The sequence below is a fragment of the Carassius gibelio genome, chromosome B9 (assembly GCF_023724105.1).
Source record: "Carassius gibelio isolate Cgi1373 ecotype wild population from Czech Republic chromosome B9, carGib1.2-hapl.c, whole genome shotgun sequence".
Classification (NCBI taxonomy): domain Eukaryota; kingdom Metazoa; phylum Chordata; class Actinopteri; order Cypriniformes; family Cyprinidae; genus Carassius; species Carassius gibelio.
The window spans coordinates 927,358-947,877 of record NC_068404.1 but is presented as its reverse complement, the minus strand read 5'-3'; the positions used below and the strand labels follow the sequence as shown (position 1 = coordinate 947,877).

The following is a 20,520-nucleotide window of genomic DNA, read 5'->3' as shown; positions in this document are numbered from 1 at the left end:
TGGGCATGTTTTTGTATCATATCAGGACACAACTCTGTATAATGACATGGGTATGACACAGGTATTACAAGGAGAGGGTGACTTATGAGAACATAACCCATGTCCCCATTTTTCAAAACACTTATAAATCATACAGAATGAGTTTTTTTGAGAAAGTAAAAATGCACAAAGTTTCCTGTGAGGGTTAGGGTTAGGTGTAGGGTTGGTGAAGGGACATAGAATATACAGTTTCTACATTATAAAAACCATTACACCTATGGGATGAACACACTTTACACAAAAATAAATGCTTGTGTGTGTGTGTGTGTGTGTCTCTCTCTCTCTCTCTCTCTGTGTGTGTGTGTGTGTGTAGGTCAAATAGGTCCTTTTTAAGGGGAACTGTTGTTAAAGCTCATGGTGACATACTTGAGAGCAGTTTTGTTGGTTAAACATCGATGCGCTCCTCCCCTCTTCATCTGAATGCTTGTCAGACCAGTCTTTGTTCAGGAGTTCTTCAGGAGCGACAGACAGTTGAGTTTTCACTGAGCTCGATTCAGACGAGGATCATTCAGACCTTCTCACAGCTCTCTGTCTTGATGATTTGTTTAAAATCAGACCTGTGAATAATTTCACCACATGTTCTTCATTGTGAGTTCAGCGCTGGTCTGAGTTTCTCTACACTGTTCCTCAAATCCCTCATCTATTTCCATGCCACCAAGAACAACTGACTTTACGTGTTGACCTTTTAAATCTTCCAGTAAAACCAACATATGTTAATGTTAAGCGTGTTCAACAGATGTGTTCAGTGAAGCACTCATAGCTGATTTAGTTTGCATCAATAGATAATTTGCCAGTGTATGGTTATTTTCAGGTTTGAGTACATCGGAGTTTATTTTGAAGATCAGATTGTGTTTCTGTCGCTTCATTCATGAGCGTCTCTTAGATTGTGGTCAGTTTCTTTCATGGAGTGTGTTCACCGGGTGAGATCTGGAGAAGTGTGACTGGCCAGAAGTGATTTATACTGGACTGAGTCTGGATCTGAGCGACGAGGTGATCGAGGAACACACTGAGTCCAGTCACTGGACAGGCTTCTGTGGACCTCCAGAGTGTACAGATACATTTTCTATTTGAAGTTTTTCTATACCACTTTTTAAAATACTGATCCCCAAATTTTACATCCATGTGTTATTATTGAATTATATCACTTTACCTAAGTTTTAATAGGTAATTTTAGGTGACCAGACTATGACTTTATAGCATGAGAAGGCCTCTTTGATCTTGTGTGTGTGAGTCACACTAATGGTTCATTTGTTAGTGATGGACTCATGTGAGGTCCGCTGCTTTACATTATTCATGTAGTAAGACAGAAGAAGAAGGCTGAGCTGATCCTCTTAACATATTATTATTTTATTTTCAGGATCTGAAGTCTGTCAGATAATATTCCACTGAAGAGAAACTACTGTATATGCACCGAAGTTCATAAGATCTAAAAAAACTAAGAACGATACAGCACACACACACACACACACACACACGCCTCAATGTGCCATTCAGAAATAATAGAAATTCCAGTTAAAGCACTAAATCAGGTGATAAAGACGTGCAGGTTCCAGCACATTAGAGTTACAGGGTAATGAAGAGGCTGATGAGACAAATACATAAATGATAAATAAATAAAAAGGCCATACACAAGAATGAAGTGGAACTGAAAGTAACTTGTGAAGATATGTGTGCAAGAATATTATTTTGCAAAGAAACACAAAACTCTAAAATAAATAAACATAATAAAGAACAAATATGTTTCACTACAGTCAGCATTAAAACACATCACAAACAAGCTGTGAGTGTGCACTGAATTATGGGATGGTGCTGGTTGACACGCATCCAGAGGATACTGTGAATCATGTTCTGATGGAACGCGTTATTCATCGCTTAGCAACAGATCTCTTGTTTTCTGAGCTGCTGGAATCTGGAGTTACCTATTCTAAGTTCTAAAGAATCAACGAAAGCTGTTATTAACGTTTCACACCGAACGGGTCTTTACGTAAGAACGCAGTAAGTGGAGTTCTTCAACTGGACTGAGGAGGGCAGCAGTGCGCCTCTGATGCGTCGAGTCTGACTTCTGTTGTGAAAACGCGTTTGTCTCGTCGGGCTTCCGTAGGCTGAAGGCGCGGGTTTCGCTGATCTGATCAGAAGGAGAGCGCTCGTTCGCTGCCGAGTTTCCTCGGTTCACGCGTGTTTGTGAAGCCTGTGTGCTGTCTGTGTGCAGGATGTGTTCCCTCGGTGTGTTCCCGGCGCCGGTAACGGCTGCACAGACGCTGTTCGAGCGGAACAACGAGCTTCTGTCCGCGCTGGATCCCGGAGAACACTCACAGGTCTGAACGCGTCCTATAATAACTTCCTCATAAACACCAGATCACTGAACCAAACACACTCTATCTAACCTCTTCACACGAGCCACGAGTGTAACTCACTGCCATAACATCTCACACTGACTGACCTCGTGAAGAACCTAATATAACTTGTTCTGGCCATGATAATAAGTGTGTGTGTGTGTGCGTGTGTGTGTGTGTGTGTGTGTGTGTGTGTGTGTGTGCGTGTGTGTGTGTGTGTGCGCGCGCGCGCAGGTGTGTGATCTGCCCAGTCCTCAGTTCACCAGAGACACCCTGAAGGGTCACAGTCGCCCGGAGAGCAGCAGCAGATCAGCCTTCCTGGACCAGAGAGACACGCTGTGGATGAGGAGCGCCGGGGCCTGGTGAGAGACAGACAGAGAGAGAGAGACTGTAATACTAACACGGTGTGGAGGATCTGGTCATCTGTGTGTGTGTGTGTGTTCCAGGCGTGACGTGGGGCTGTACGGTCTGTTAGACGAGATCACTAACAGTGCAGATGAAGGTATGTCTCTGACACACACTGATCATGCAGCGGTCGGTCTCTGGCAGACGTCTGAGTCCCTGTCCTCTTGTGTTTCAGTGCCCAGGTTCCTGGCGGTGGGCTCCTCCTGCGTCCTGGCTCTGCTCAGATGGGCTTCTTCCTTCCACGGCTCTCTGTTTCCACATCTGACCGTGAGTGTGTCCCGTCTGTGGATCTGTGTGGGCGTCATACTGCAGTTATAATGGACTCTCTCTCTCTCTCTCTCTCTCTCCTCCAGCTGAGCAGTGATGAGATGGTGGCAGAGTTCTCTCAGATGCTGGATTGGTGGGTGCTGTGATCATCTCCAGGTTTATGAGCTGAGGTCAGGAGGTCATGTGATGATGTGTGTGATGTGTTCAGGTCTGACAGCGCTCTGAGGAGCTTCGCCTGGCATCCTCACACTGATAAATTCGCTGTGGCTCTGCTGGACGACTCCATCAAGATTTACAAATCGAACAGGTATTCCAGTGGACACAAACACACATCTTACACACAGGGCTGGACAGTAATTCAGTATCCAGATGTATCGTGGGATAATGATTTTCAGTAACAGTGATATGTTTTTAAAACACATTTCCCATATTTCGATTACCAGTGTTTCCCATACGTTGATTTATGTGTGAGGCACCAAACTCTTACATTTCCATGGACAATGCTGTTTACTCGCCATGTAAAGGTCATTTTCTTAAGAACCACATTATTCACAATTCTGTGTCATACTCATTATTAAAAATATGACCCTTTTTTCCCCCCACAGTCAATAAACCCAACTCCTCTTTTGTTATGCAAATGTGATCGAGAATGCACTTTTGAAATTATCCAAACTAATTAGTTTTGAGTCTTTTGCAGTCTGTTCTTCATAACTGGGGAACAACTGCGATACCAAACGGAGGAAGTTTAATCCAAATGCAAATTTCTAGTTTTGTTGCGTGATTGTGATGTTTGTGGTCCTGCTAGGAGCAGCAGTTGAAGCTCTGTACTGATTAGCAGAAGTGTGATTAGATGTCTTGTGTTGTGTGTGTGTTTGTGACTGCTGCAGTTCTCCGACGCCGACGCTGAAGCACCGCTGCCAGAGGTCTGTGTGTGCTCTGCAGTGGAAGCCTCTGTGTGGCTCTGCTCTGGCCGTGGCCTGTCAGTCCTGTCTGCTCATCTGGCACGTGGACCCCGCCTCGCTCTCCACCAGGTACTGCTCCATCACCACTGTAGAGCAGATCCTCACACCGCGTCCGTTGTCAAATGTGTGTACGTGTAGGGCAGCGTATCCCAATGGTGGACGCCAGCACCGTCTTATCTAAATAAAGCCTGCTGCATCAACACAACACAGCGCTTCACACTAGGGCTGAAACAATTCCTAGAGTAACTTGGTTACAAAAAATGATCAAGGCAAATTCCTCTGCCTCGAAGCCTCTTTTAATTTATTTTAAATCTCACGTCAGGTTCCTTCGCAGTTATTTTTTTTTAATGTGACACAACACGTTTGCGTCCGAAGTTGCATACTGCCAGGAGTCAGCAGTGTTTTGATCTGAGTGCGCGGGCAAACGTGAAGAGAACGTCGTGGCGTGTGTCCATTGCAAGATAGAGCTAAAATACCACAACTAGGGCCCTATGATTTCTGCGATGCAGGAAACACGAAAGGGAATTGCGAGTAAATTTGAGTTTGAGTAAAACTAGCGTCACATCACATAGAGAGAATTGTAAACGTACGTCAACCCGTCAAAATAAAAGTCCTGTTTAAGACCATTGTTCAGCAGAGTGTACATAGCCTACTACTAAAAAAATAATAATAATAATCGCACTTTTTTTTTTTAAAGGTTTAATCACACAACATTTCTTTCATGTTTTATATTTAATAGTAAATCCCCTTTGTTTACAAAAAAGTTAAGTTAATTTTCAATACTAAAAAGATAAATTAAATTATTGTTGTATGTGTTTAATGTTTAATGTGCATCTCAGAAAATGCTTTATTTAAAACCCCAACTGAATGGCACTTAAATGCACTTTATTCATCTAACAACTTTATTGTCATTGTTCACAGAACAAGTACAGACAGAGAAACAATGGGTAATAATTAAATGTTTATTTTTGATGTATGCATTGCATTCAATGCATTTAAAAAAATAATAATAAAATAGGAAACTTAGTTGTTCACTTTAAGAGACCCAGGAGTCTTATTTTCTCTTGCATAATTAATATTGCACTTTAAGCAAAAACATTTTATCCGATTTACGCGATGAATTGATGGAATTTTTGGGAGAATACTCTATTACTAAAATATTCGATAGCTACAGCCCTACTCGTAATCCAGTTTTTTTTATATCGACTATGCATTGCATTAGTTTTTCAAATTGGTGTGTTTCACCGGGCTGCGAGGAAATATAGAGCTGAGTATCAATCAGCATAACAGTGAAAGCTAACACCATGTTTCCTGATGATATCTCCCAAGGGTAACATATAAAGCGTGAAGAGTAGCGGCCCTAGTACTGAGCCTTGAGGTACTCCATACTGCACTTTCGATCGATATGATACTTCTTTTTAATGCTTTTCTGTAGGATAGGTTACTTTCCCGCCAAGCAATATGGAATACCTCTAGTTTTGTTTTCCTCCAGCTGCGCTCCATTTTTCGGGCTGCTCTCTTTAGGGTGCGAGTATGCTCATTATACCATGGTGTCAAACTGTTTTCCTTAACCTTCCTTAAGCGTAAAGGAGCAACTGTATTTAAAGTGCTAGAAAAGAGAGAGTCCATAGTTTCTGTTACATCATCAAGTTGTTCTGAGGTTTTGGATATGCTAAGGAATTTGGATACATCAGGAAGATAACTTAAAAAGCAGTCTCTTCCTCCAGACTGAACTGACCCAGCTCTCTGTTCCTAGCTCTATCTGTCAGTGGATCACCTGCTTTCTGATAGATAAAGAAGTAGAATTTATATGAAGTACAGAACTGAGATATCATCACTTGGCTGAATAATTTCAACACCATCAACATCAATTCCATGTGACAGTATTAAATCTAGAGTATGATTTCGACAATGAGTAGGTCCTGAAACATGTTGTCTAACACCAATAGAGTTCAGAATGTCTATAAATGCTGATCCCAATACATCTTTTTCATTATCGACATGGATATTAAAATCACCAACTATTAAAACTTTATCTGCAGCCAGAACTAACTCGGATGTAAAATCACCAAACTCTTTAATAAAGTCTGTATGGTGCCCTGGTGGCCTGTATACAGTAGCCAGTACAAACATAACAGGGGATTTATCATTAAAGGGATAGTTCACCCAAAAATCAATTGGGCAAGCCAAACTTGCGGTTTATATAACTAGGAAAAACTAAATAGAAGGTAGAGAAGGACAACATGTGGTTACTGTTTTTAAAAATATGGTTAAAAGCAAGGGTTTTGTTTGATTTCAAGCTCTATAAACTAATGAATGACTTGGAAAGTTTTTTGCCCAAATGGTGTTTTAATGGAGCTATTTGAACAGTTAATGAAGAAATGTTGATCTTTACCGCCATGTTACAATTAGGGATGCACCGAAATTTCGGCCACCGAAAATTTTCGGCCGAAAATGGCCTTTTCGGTTTTCGGCCGATAGACTTTTATCACCGAAACAACACGGCCGAAATGTTGTGATGACGCAAACAGAAACCGCGACCTGCACGTGCACCTGCATAGCCCAGACCACGAGCTCCACGCGACATTCACTTAACACCAGTGAGAACATTCTCTCTCTTCTTACTCCTTTATTCGCAGCACTAAAACGTCTCCTAACAAAGAGATTAAGACGGACCACGAAGTAAAAACAAAGAAAAGTACAGTCTTATAGAGTCTGTTAGCACACGTCTCATTGAGATCTTTTCGGATCCTCTGCACTTCATCGCGAATGTGCTTGATCCGCGTTATAAAGACCATTACTTGGATGCGGAAACAAGGCAGCGCGCACGAGAAATGATCCAGGTCGCGCTGGATGCGGAGAACCCGCGTGGAGACGGAGAAGCGCCAAGCGCAGGAAACAGATCAGAGCGCAGAAAAAAAGACTAGTCTCTGCACCAGATGAGTGGCATGCACCATCGTTGTCTGATATGTTCAGTGGAATTCTGCAAGAAAGTGCCTCAAATAATAATAATACGTTGGCTATTTTGTTCTTATACACACACACAAACATATATATATACATAATATCAGATTGTAGCCATATTTATGCTACATTTTCTGCTAGATTTCTGCTTTAATTTGATAAAAATGTTTATTTTTATTTAAATACACTCTCTCAAATATTTCTCAAATGTCAGGCAGATGACAAGCTCAACTGCTCAACAGCTAGATGGTTATCTGTCTGAAGTCCCCATCCCCAGAAGTTATAACAGTCTTGCCTACTGGAGAAGTGATGCACTTTCTAGTCCTACATAGAAAAATTTCAAATACACTTCACCTAAATGCACTTTGGTTTTATGAGAGAACTGTTCATTTTAAAACCTTTCTGCTGGCCAGTAGGCCTGTACATTATTATTAAATATACACATGAGTGGGATAAATTTTTAGTTTGAATTTTATTTTATACTGTGCATTGTTGCAATGTGCTTAATAAATATTTACATCATTTGTAATTATGTATTTTTATGTTTTTTTTAATAAGTTATGTAATTGTAATTATCTTTGAAACTTTAATATTAATTTATGCAATTGCAATGTCTTAATTTTAGTAAAGTTAGTACACGGTCATAGCAATAAATGCAATGGTACTAATAATTGGCATAATTTATTTCGGTGTTTCGGTTTCGGTTTTCGGCCTTGGTTTTCTCTTTTTCGGTTTCGGCCAAGAATTTTCATTTCGGTGCATCCCTAGTTACAATAAGGTTTTTTGTTTTTTATTTCCTGGATAATGTGATGTTTTGCTGACGTTGTAATGATATAAATAGTGTGTTCAAAAAAACTCTCTCTTTCTCTCACACACACACGGTCTCTCTCTCTCTTTCTTTCACACACACCCTGTCTCTCTCTCTGTCACTCTCTCTCACACACACACACACACACACACACACACACACACGGTCTCTGTCTCTCTCTCTCTCTCATACACACACACACACACACACACACTCTCACACACACACACACACACTCTCTCTCTGTCTCAGGCCGTCGTCTGGCTGTGCGCAGGTCTTGTCTCATCCGGGTCATTCTCCCATCACCTCCATCGCTTGGTCCCCCACCGGCTCCCTGCTGGTGTCTGCGTCTCCTGTCGACACATCCATGATGGTAAGAGCCACATCTCAAGCCTTTCTGTAGGAGCAGTAACAGAGCCAGCACAAAACAAAGAGACTGGCATCATCCAAACAATAAATGGCCTTGTTGTAGCTTCACCTGAGCCCCTTTCACACTGCCATTCCGGCAAATACACAGGTAAAGTATTCCTGCAATTGTTCCCTGGTCGCTAGATTTGGCACTTTCACACTGCCAGTGTTGACCCGGGATATGTGCGTGCTTTCACACACAACCCTTGAAGATCCCGTAACAACACGTGACATCAGCGTGTGACGTGTAATGTACGAGTCGACAACGCTTGGCACGTTATACTTTCACTGAAGCAAGCAAACGATCTCGGCGTCAGCGCGGAAAGTGAGGAACTAACTGATCTCTGCTTCATTACAGTTTGCACATATGTTTTCGTCGCGAATGTTGATCTTCCTTCAAAACAGCTGATAAAAGAGTCGCACTATCACATTAGATCTGGCTTTTGTTCACACAGCACTCGTCCCGGGTCGAACCCTGCAATGTTACTAGGTCCCTGACCCGGGTTCAGTTCGGGAATCAATCCCGGGACGTGGTTGCTTTCACACAGAAGGCGACCCGGCAGTGTTACGGGAATATGCCGGGTCTGACGTGTGAAAGAGGCTCTAGTGTGTTAGGGGTCATCTGGATATACAGTACAGATCAAACGTGTTTTACATTTGTTTTCTGTATTTTTGATCAAATGCAGGCTTAATGAGCAGAAGATACTTCTTTCAAAAATATTAAAAATAGTAATGTTTCCAAATTTTGGTCTGTACTGTATATAAACCACAACATGTCAGGGTCTTTTTGTTTTTATGAGAAAATCCCTCAATGCTTTGTATTGAACAGAACTAACTGTTACATTCAAGTTAGCGGTTTAATTTAACTAATTAACTGCTGCTTATTTTTGATGGACCAAAATTGATTATTAGATCTCCGTCTGTGCTGTTGATCTTTTCTAGAGCTCCTACCATGTAGTAATCGCAATACTTTTGATCAGAAACACAGTCTTCGATTTTAAATTTGGTCAATTAACTTATACAGTTAGGTCCTAAGATCTGAGACCATCTGTGAAAATGCTTTTGATTTTTAAGTGTATATTAGGGATGTTGATTTTCAGTCATTTCCATGATCAAGCGCTGTTCAAATTGATGATCAATTAATCGATTAATCATTAACCTCAATGCTGTCAAATGTGTTTATTCTGATCACGAGCCGCTCGCAGCCCAACATTAAATCCGTTAACGGATCATCGATTAATCATTGCATCAATATACAGCATTCTGTGTGTCTGTGTGTGTGTGTGTGTGTGTGTGTGTGTGTGTGTGTTCTGATCATGTATGTGTGTGTGTGTGTGTGTGTGTTCTGATCGTGTGTGCGTGTAGGTGTGTGTTCTGATCATGTGTGTGTGTGTGTGTGTGTGTGTATGTGTGTGTTCTGATCATGTGTGCGTGTGTGTGTAGGTGTGTGTGTTCTGATCGTGTGTGTGTGTGTTCTGATCGTGTGTGTGTTCTGATCGTGTGTGTGTTCTGATCGTGTGTGTGTGTGTGTGTGTGTTCTGATTGTGTGTGTGTGTGTGTTCTGATCTTGTGTGTGTGTGTGTGTGTGTGTGTGTAGGTGTGGGATGTGGCAGCAGAGAGCACAGTGCCGCTGCAGCGTGTGGGTGGAGGTGGTGTCACACATCTCTCCTGGTCTCCAGACGGCAGTCGACTGCTGGCAGCTACTCCATCCGCTCTCTTTAGGTACAGTCCCCTGATCCGCCTGCAGACAGGCAGCTCTCCACTCACTCAAACCACTCAATATAAAGTGGGACTGAATATTTCACTGTGTCCAGGATAGCTTTAAGTTTAATATCCAGAGATTCTTCATTACATTCTCTGATGTGTGTGTGTGTGTGTGTATGTGTTGTAGGGTTTGGGAGACACGCATGTGGACGTGTGAGAGATGGCCGTGTCTGAAAGGCAGTTGTCAGGTAAGAAAACTCCTGAAACTGAGTGTAAGGGGCAGGTCACACCAATAACAATGACTGTAAAGTGTTAATAATCGGTCTAATTATTATTTGCCTATATATGATAAATTGCTTGACACATTCCTAATTTGTAAGTCACTTTGGATAAGTGTAAATGAATGATGATCACATCCACAAGCAGTATATTTGAGAACGGTCCTTCATATACCTAAAGAAAGTGATTCACAATGAGCGCACTGCATGTCCCGTGTGTGTGTGTGTGTGTGTGTGTGTGTGTGTGTGTGTGTGTCAGTCGGCCTGCTGGAGTCCTGACGGGGGCTGTCTGCTGTTGAGTATGCAGGGAGAGAGGGTCATATATGCGCTCACCTTCTCCGATCTCACAGGTATGAACACACACGTCTCCTGAAAACCATCTTTGATTCTGAAGGAGTGAACCTTTGGCTAGGTGACGATTCACTTTGACTCATAACTCATAGGTTCTCTGTTCAGTTTTGAACCATCTGATTCACAATGAACCAAGGCAAAGCATCAGAATGGATGGATCGTATTTAGGAGTCAGGCAAACATGAACACCATCACAAATTCATGATTAGCAGTTAACTCTGTTTTTTCTTTAAGCCCTGAGAATCCAAGTTGACAGCGTGCAAGTATGAAAACATGTTGAAATGAATGAAAAGATTACCTATAAATATTACCCATAAAATACATCTACAGAATACAGCAAGGCAGTTTACAGCACATTCATTAATCAAAAACAGAAAAAAGCAAAAATACATTGATGCACATTATTTATTCATTAATTTTTAGATAATAATAAAAACACCTTAAAAGATAAAGAAAAGCTGATTTGCCAACTTGCTCCGTCCAGAGTGACTTGAACACAACTGACATCATTATTATGACTTGCCAACTCCCAGGAAAACTTGTGGTCCTTTCAGGTCCTTTTGGGAAGTTCATATTTATGAGTTAACAGGTCATGATTAAAACATCAGTTGTGTTCAAGTCACTTTGGTGTAGGGATGGGCGACACAGTCATATATATATATATATATATATATATATATATATATATATATATATATATATATATATATATATATATATAACGATACGCGTATTCGTATTGAACCATTCGGTACGAGGCTTTCGGTTCGGTACGCGGTACGCATTATGTACCGAACGGTTCGTTGGACTAATTAATTATATTTGGAAAATAAATAAAAAATTGTGAAATATAATGATATGCGTCAAAAAGGTAGCCCAATAACCCAAACGACGTAACAGGCAACGCCCCTGACACCCCCGAAGAAGAAAAAAAACACCAGCTTATATGTTTATGTTAGGCTACTCAGTCAGGCGCTCGCTCACTCAGTATGCGCTGAAGGCTCGTTGCAAAAAATGGCCAATGCATTTAACAGACCAGAAATAGAAGATCCTCCAGTAACCAACAGGTCTGGTGTTTGGGTGCACTTTACCAATCGATCGGGGCATCCAAACAAACACAGTAATCAAAATGGACTAGTACTGTACTGTATCGGAATTTCCTGAGCAGTACGACACAATTAACAGGCCTGCACGTCATTAGATAGAAGAACTGTTATAAATAGAACGTATGCACGGGCAGTTTTGAAAACTCCACCTACTTTGCTCTTGGTATGGTGCAGCGCAAATCGCGTTGTATCTGAAGGGCAACGCTGAGCCCAGGGTCCAGTGCCGCGCATACTGCGTCCTGTGTGAAAGACCATTTAGCCATTCTGCAACGAGCCTTCAGCGCGTACTGAGTGAGCGAGCGCCTTACTCTGTAGTGGAAAACGCAGGTTTTAAGAACATGCTTAATGTAATTGAGCCCCGTTACAATATTCCTTCACGAGCCCATTTCAGCCAGACCGTAATTCCTGCTTTGTTCCAAAAAACATAAGCCCTGTAGAGAACCAATTGAGTAAAAACACACAACTCAGTATAAAGAGTTATAGAGTTCCATGTAAGAAGTGACATCTTTGTATTTGTTCATAACTACTACAACAATATAACATTTTAATTTTTTTATATAAGGAGCTGTTTTTGTTTTATACAGTATGCTGCTAAGAAAACACCATAGAAGATGGGTAAAGAATAGCTCCATCATTGTTCAATGTTAAAAAAAAACAGACTTTGTTAGTTTTAATAAATAAAACATTTTTTAAAAATCAAGGAAATTTATCTGCCAATTTTTTTTTTTTGCTGTATCTAAAATGCACCGAACCGAACCGTGACACCAGTGTATCGTATAGAACTGAACCGTGAATTTTGTGAACCGTTACACCCCTAATATATACACCCCTATAGATATATATATATATATCACATTATTTCTGGTATTTATTGTGATAACAATAACAATAATTCAGCGAATCCTGTTTCTTTAGAGAAAAGATTTATCTTTCCTATTTTTACCCAGAATAGGGTGTTGTGAGCTTTAAGGAGAGCACGCGTAAGAGAATGACTGTTTAATTCATACTGGATGCTGGGGGCGCCCTTGTGCTGATACACATGCATCGCAGACATAATAACGTTCCAGGAAATCCCTAATATGGACAAAGGTTATTGCTGAATAAAACGCACAGCAGTGTCAGATAAATTTTAACTGATGAAACTTTAAAGGCGCAATATGTAACTTTTCTGCTTTAAAAATAGCAGAAATCACTATATCTATGTTATATATTTTTTTTTAGTTGTGTACTTACATCATCCCGACAGTTTCCACGAACTTTCAAATCCGGAGAAAATTATAGTTTAATTAGAAGACACGGCACGTTTCTTTATTTCCGTTTTTGTTGCCCGTCTATGGCGTCATATAAACTTTGACCCCTCTAGTTTATCCGACTTCCTGCGGAGCCGCCAAATACAAAGGTGAACAGAAACAAAGACGAAACGAAAAAGAAAAAGTAGTAGCCTTGATCGAGACTATTATATTTTATATTTATATTGTTTATATTCGTATTTAAACCTCAATCAGTAACTTAGTTATGGATCATGATTATGCTTTGCCTGCACGTTCTGTGAAGCGCAAACGCACGGGTGAAATAAATGACCCGAGATGGTTTTGGGACAAGAGAAGCAACAAGACATGGGTAAATATTGGAGTTGCATTTCCAAAATAGAGTTTCATGACAAGCTGAAACTACAGAGAGATGCCGAACTCGCTTGCATTCTGATAAACAGGTATGCATCCATTCAGCTAACTTTATCTATCCGTATATTTTGTGAAACGATGATGTCTTGTGTAAAACGCAGACGGACTAGCTCTCATGTAAATCTACATTTGTTCTATATCTAGCTGAATAAAGTAGCTTCAAATGCAGTTCTCTAACTTGTTCGATATCATAGTATAACGTAATTATAATTATTAACGAAAGGCGACCGTGTTTTTTAACATGTATTACTACTAGCTAGATGGAATATTGATTTGATAGAGGTCTCATAATTCATATAGACGGCTTCATCGGGCGCACGGTCGTGTATATCGGTCTGGCTGCGGTGCCTTCTACAAACGCAGTTAAAGGCAAGGTGATGAGTAGACTGAAGTTGGGCTCAGGTGGTTGTGGTGTGGGATGTGTTTCCCATACATTTATTTATTTTTGGAGACTCGACAATTTTTAAACTGATTTTTTTTCAAAAAGGCTTCATTGAGTAACGTTACTTATTGCACTTTTAATAATAATAATTCCTTACATTTATATGTTTAAATATCAAAGCGAGGCACAGGTGTTTTTATATCGCTGTATTTCTGAAGGAGGACTTGCATGTTATATGCCTGATAGCAGCGTGTGAGCGTACCAGCTCTGCTTCGTTTACAGCTGTTACTGGGGAAACCTCTATTTCTGGCGCTTTATGTCTATGCTTTAAAACATCTCCTGTTGGCAAAGAATGAATTTGCATTTTCATTAAGTCCGCCTGATCCACACAGAAAACACATTTTGTTTGTTATCAAAAAATATCTACTCTATAGGGACTTGACTGTTGTTATTGATTCTATTTGGAGTCTACTGGAAGTTAAGTTAGGTCCACAAAAGCGCTCATGTGCAGTAACGTTTGTTTATGTTGTTGCCGTTGAAACCGTCTATATCTCTCTGTTCGAAAAGACGTGATTCTCAAAATACTAAGTTAGAATGAGTGAGGAATGATAGGGAGCGACATGGCGCGTGTTCCAATGAACAACAACTCCCATGAGCCTTACGCTCTTTCCCGACGTCATCAAAGTACGTCTTATGTTATTATTCTGATTGAGTGACCCCTGGTGGCCAAAAATTCCATATTGTACGTTTAAGACAATAAACATACTATTGCACAAAATAAATGGTTTATCTGTGTTCTTCAAGCAATCTTGGGTATTTTTTTTGATAAGGAAAGTATATTTATAATACAGTAATAGGCAACAATGCCTTTATAACTGTATACAAAGGGTCAAGTCAAGTTGAGCTTTATTGTCATTTTCCTACATGTGTGGACATAGAGTGGAACGACAGTCATGCCTCACAGTTAGGGTTGGGTATCGAAAACCCGTTCCATTTTAGATAACAGGTTAAATAACTTTTTATAACAAAAATAACTGAACATTTAAATACAATAAAGCAATACAGAAAAATATATAAAGTTAAACGTTTTGCAATGATTAAAGTGCAAAAGGACTATAAAGACCCATAGGTATCACTTTACAATAAGATCTCTAGTTCACCATTAACATTCACAATGAGCAATAACTACATTTGCTACAGAAGTTATTAATCTTGAACTCTTAGTTCATGTTAGCTCATTAAATGATACAGTTGCAACTTTTGATTTAAAAATATTGAAATACCTAAGATTAATGAATGTTCAGAAGAAAGTTTCTTTAGCAGTTTGTTAACTAATGAATTAACTAATGTTAACCAATGAAGCCCTAATGTAAAGTGTGAATGAACAATAAAGAATCAAAACTATTTCAAACAATATCTAATGCATGTTGTAGTCCAATTTAAAATGAAAAAAAAAAATGTTTGAAAGTAAAACGTTTTTGGCGCTGTGATGAACACCATAGCAAATCCACACATTTCAATGGCTGTTTAAATATTTAGAAAGTAGTGCAGCTGCTGTATTTATGGGCTTTCCAGGGTTAGCACCATCTGCTGTCAGAGAATGAATGTGCTTTCATTTAGCGTGTCTCTTAGGTGTTCCTCCATGTGCTTCTCAGTGTTGTAGTAGTTATTTAAAAAAATTAATTAGTTACTTCTGTAAATTGTAATGAGATCACTAGTTACTGCATTTCAAAAAGTAACTACATTACTTATAACTTTATTTTTTACTTATAAATTTACTCAAATTCTTTTTAGTGGCTAAATTAAATTGTATTAATCATAAAGTATGTCTAATTCATTTAAATCATAACATATTTTCACAAGAATTTATTAAGTTAAACAAAAATTAAATGTTTAGGGCCCTATGAAATGTTTAATTTTTTCTTCATGTTTTATTGTTACCAAATTCTGTGTTGTAGCATGTCTAATTATTTAAATGCATAAAAACTACTTAATTTATTTGATTCTTTCTTAAAATAGCCTTATGAAATGTTTTTTTTTCCCTTAGAAATTCTGTCGTGTATTTACATTTTTCTGGTTATCAAATGAAGACATAAAACGTTCATTAATTTTTTCTTTTAATTATTGAAAATTAAGCAAACTTAATTTTTTGGTAAAAAAAAAAGGGGGGGGGGGTACTATAAAAAAAAAAACATGGAACACATGTTGTGTGATTATTCCTTTAAAAAATCATGTTTGTTTCAAACACTTGTTTTTATATTAAACCAGACTTTTATTTTGACGGGTTGCTGTCAATACCTTTACAGTTCTGTGTATGTGATATGAAGCTAGATTTACTAGCTTTACTAGAAAAATTTGAATGAAGTTTTTTTTATGCATATAAATGTCAATGACTTGCTGAAGTGCACAAAATATATTAGACCCCAGAATAACGTCTCTCTCTCTTTATGCTGTATAAAAAGTATATTATATATTATGTAAAATATTATACACTAAAATATTGTATTGTATTATTGTTATTATATCCAAGTTGTCTGTCTGGAACGCAGCATTAGGTTAACATCAATAAAAGATAGTGTACTACAATTAAGAGTCATTCTATAAGGTGAGCTTTCAGCACTTGACAAACGGACAGCGACTCCTAAGTAGCTATTAAATCACAGCTACGTGTGATTGCTGTACGTGCATTGTTGGGAAATGCACGTGAAAAAATAACGAACGTTTGTAAAATTACTCGTAGAAAACGCTCTTAAGGGCTAAGATCAATCGTTATCAGGAAACCCGGCCCAGAACTTTACACACTGGCAAACAATGCAGGCTTGTGTAATGCAGGAAAGCGCATTCTTATAGTCTAGTAAAGCAGTTACCAATATTATAAGTGTAATGGATTACTTCTTTACCCAAAAAAGTAATATAGTTACTGTAATCAGTTACTTTGTAACTCGTTATCCCCAACACTGGTGCTTCTCATAGATCCTTGTTTACATCAGAGCGCACACTTCTTTCAAGCAGCATACAGCGATGTTGTGCATTTTGACCAGTTGATGGGAATAGTATTCTTAAAATGCATTCCAAATTCCGAATAATTTGTAATATATAATTATTCACGGTATTTAGAAGTGCCCACAATAACAATATCGTGCATATTAATTACCATGATATATCGCATTACCGAATACCGGCACATGTCTAATTATATAGTGTATTTTAACAACTTTTTAATTCTCATTTATTTGCAACAGTTATGCAAACAACAAAGAAATACATTTATGACAGTAAAACCGTGACATCTGCTGATGGATGCATTATCACGGTAACCTTCTGCTCCTTTTGCCAAGTGCATTCCTAACCACTACTTAATGATGTCACCTTGCTCTGCTCACTCCAAAGTCCACACTCCAAGGGGATAGGGATGATCACTTCCATTTGGAATTTGCCCAGGTACCGTTCGGTACCGAAATACCAGCACAAGTCTAGGCTGGGGGGTATATTGAGTTTGTAAGATATATCGATATTTTCTTTATAAGCGATTCGATATGAGGCAATACCATTTATATCAATATATAGTTGTTTAATACGAGCGCATCTGAAAATATAGTGGAGCACACAGACTGAGCTGCTGCAGAGAAAGTGCGCAATCCAATTTGTTAACATGTGACAAGCTTCACATTAAAGCCTTTAAAAACTGGTAAGACATAGTTTATAATTCGATTCTGCGGTAGTTTAAGAGGTTCAGTCCATCATATGCTAAGACAGAAATGGTGTGTGTGTCTGACTGAGACACAGACTACTCACGCTGCTTAATGTGTTTGAGATGTGCTGTCCTCCTGAATGCATAACTTACATTTCACAGGTATATCCTCCATCTGTAAATGTTAGAAAGCCATGGAAATATTTTAGTTTTTCTGGGATTCTCCACTAAACTGCACTTCAATGTGAACGAGCATCGCCCCGTGCATGTGCACCAAACACAGAGCTCCATTAAATAGGAGCGCTATAATTAGAATCACACAAGTAGGCTTAAGTCTATTTTTATGCTAGAACTGACTGTAAAGAAACTGAAATCAAAAGAGCCCAACACAACTCTGGGCTTTTGTTATCCATTTATCTTTGTTTTTAGATTAGTGTGTAGTAATTTTACCTTTTTTGCTCATTATATAAAGGCTTACATGGTTACATTAACTTTTTCATAGCCTTTAATATGTATTGTTTTGTTTGAAAACATTGGACGTTAAGTGAAATAAATAATTAAATACAGATTTTTTTAATACAAAAACCGAAATGGTGAGAGATATATATATCGGATATCGCATATTGGCCAAAAAAAAAAAAGTTATGATTTTTTTTTTTTGCCCATATCACCCAACCATACTCTTTTGTCTTCTCCACATTGAGGGATGGGTTGTTAGTGCGATAACATTCAGCTAGCTGTGCCACTTCCACTAGAACTACCACAGTTGTGTCATCTGCAAACTTGATGATGTTGGATCTGAACTTGGCAGTGCAGTCGTGGGTCAATAGCGTGAAGAGCAGCGGGCTGAGTACAGAGCCTTGTGGGGCACCTGTGCTCAGTGTGTTTGTGCTGGAAGTGTTGTGGCCAACATAGACTGACTGAGGTCTTACAATTAGAAAGTCCAGGATCCAATTACAGAGGAAATAGTTAAGGCCTGGCAGGTTTAGTTTATTAACTAGCTGGGTTTTTTTTAACTCTGCATCTACAAAATTATTAATAAAGGATGTGCATCATTGTGTTTTTGCTTGTTTCTGTTTTTATTTAGTTTATGAAGATGTAGTAAACTGAACAATTCTAAGGAAATTATAAAAAAAAAATGTTGTATATGAAACTAATATTTACTTGTATAAGTTTATTATACATAATTTTTTTTTTTTACTTTCAACAGATTTACCATCAATAGTCACTGCGTATCTATAGTCTTTGGCTGCATCCATTTGATTTGACTCTCACTGAAACGCCCCCAACTCTTGACCTCTGGGGTTAAATACAGCTGAGTTTCTGATTCGTAATAACTTTGTGCTAGTGTTCATGTGTGTTCAACTCGTAAATACAATAATTGTGTTGATTACTTGATCAAGACACATCAAGTTTTCTCTGAAACTGTAAAGATGTTGAAATCACAATGTCCTCGTACACAAACAGACTGGTACAGTGTGTAGTTCAGTGTTGTGTGGTGTTGCAGGGGGTCCTAAAGCTGCCAGCGTGGTGGCTGACCTCTCAGAGACCACCTTCCCTGGACCTGATGGAGACCTCACGTAAGACTCTCATTAGCCTGTGTACATGAAGAATACTCCAGTGCTTCACGGCTGGAACACACTACACAACTCACACAGTGGTCACACAGGAAGCCTGGCCATCACTGACTCTCTCTGACTCTCTGACTCTCTGACTCTCTCTCTCTCTGACTCTCTGACTCTCTCTCTCTCTCTCTCTCCCTCTCTCTCTCTCTCTCTCTCTCTGACTCTCTGTCTCTCTGACTCTCTGTCTCTCTCTCTCTCTCTCTCTCTCTCTCTCTCTCTCTCTCAGTGTCGGGGGAGAGGTGTGCTCTCTTTCATGGGATCCGAGAGGTGAAAGACTCGCCGTGCTTCTGAAAGGTAAAACACAGACACCTGTGGAAGATGAAGCAGGCAGACATCTTTAACCTCTTTACAGCTCCAGAGTATGTTTTCAGTTTTAAGTGTGTCAAATGAAAATCTGGCAGCAGAATATGTAGATAGAAAATGAAAAGCTCAACTTATTGGCAAAGCATTTTTGAACAGAATCAATACAGAAACACGGACATGTTGCAGATGTGCATATTATGTACAGCACATTGGTCAACATCTGCTGGACTAAGTAATATTAAGGAAAAGGGTGCTTTAAGCTGACAGTTATGGTATTTCCCTTACAACTTAAATGCATTTGAATATACATTGCTTTTTTACAAGATGAGTTGAAAAATGCCACCTGAAGTTTTACAACAAGAGTTCATCTTGTGATGTCATTAAAATCATCATTTTTTTTCTGCATGTTAACATTCAAACATTTGTCAGATGTTTAATATTAGAACGTAACCGCTCAAGAGATGCTGAGTGCTGTAAGGTTCTCTGATGAAGTCTTGTTCCCGCAGGTGATTCACAGGCGGTTAATCATCCTTCAGTCATAGCCGTCTTCAAGACGCGCTCCAGTCCTGTCTTCGAGCTGCTGCCGTGGTGCGTATGATCCGGGGTGAACGGACTGGTGTTACTGTTCCACAATCACTGTTCTGAGTGCTGTCTTTCTCTTCTGCAGTGGTTTTGTGATGGGAGAGTCTGGAGCAGAGCCTAGGTTCATGCAGTTTCATCCACACTTCCAGCACGGCGCTCTGCTTACTGTGGTGAGCTCTGTTAGATCAATCTCACACAATGTGTTCGTGTAGATGTGTTTGTGTGAACGCTCTGAAGCTGATGGAGTCTCTGTCTGCAGTGCTGGTCTGACGGACGCATCTCTCACGTGCCGTTTTACTTCAGCAGCGCTGGGCTGTTAGGAGGAGACTCACCGCTGCAAGCCTTCGCCAGCAACACCGCGGATCCTTCCTCAAACAAACTGTACACTGAACAGACTTCCTGAACACCTTCACTTGCTCTAACACTGACATCAACAGCACAGACGCTTCATTCTGCTGACATGAACCCTGTTTACAGCATAATGTGTGGCTTGTATATGTGAAGATTAATAAAGTCTTAGCATTGTTTGGATTTCACATAAGAGTGGAGTGATCCTTGTGTTTTTCCAAAGCAACAGGTGCGCTGCTGATCTGAAACATTTAGGAGCGCATAAACCACTTCAGCGCTGGA

General features: G+C 39.5%; 1 protein-coding gene across 2 annotated transcripts; it reads left to right on the top strand.

Annotated features, from left to right (window-relative positions):
- The first annotated feature begins 2,115 nt into the window (after positions 1–2,115).
- aaas (achalasia, adrenocortical insufficiency, alacrimia) lies at positions 2,116–20,431 on the top strand. Of its 2 annotated transcripts, XM_052564610.1 has the most exons (17): positions 2,116–2,177; positions 2,251–2,354; positions 2,607–2,734; positions 2,819–2,874; positions 2,953–3,044; positions 3,131–3,177; positions 3,253–3,351; positions 3,932–4,075; positions 8,031–8,151; positions 9,784–9,908; positions 10,078–10,138; positions 10,428–10,518; positions 18,888–18,960; positions 19,232–19,299; positions 19,815–19,896; positions 19,976–20,060; positions 20,150–20,431. In XM_052564610.1, coding segments are annotated over exons 1-17 (1,521 nt in total). In that variant the 5' UTR covers positions 2,116–2,176; the 3' UTR covers positions 20,294–20,431. The 2 variants fall into 2 exon arrangements, with proteins under 2 accessions (XP_052420570.1, XP_052420569.1); XM_052564609.1 differs by having other exon boundaries at positions 2,122–2,354.
- Positions 20,432–20,520: the final 89 nt, after the last annotated feature.

Excerpts from the sequence above, each read along its gene's own strand:
- aaas (XM_052564610.1), top strand. Across the intron at positions 3,045-3,130 it reads CTCTGTTTCCACATCTGACC|CTGAGCAGTGATGAGATGGT; the intron begins GTGAGTGTGTCC and ends TCTCTCCTCCAG. Across the intron at positions 19,897-19,975 it reads GTCTTCGAGCTGCTGCCGTG|TGGTTTTGTGATGGGAGAGT; the intron begins GTGCGTATGATC and ends TCTCTTCTGCAG.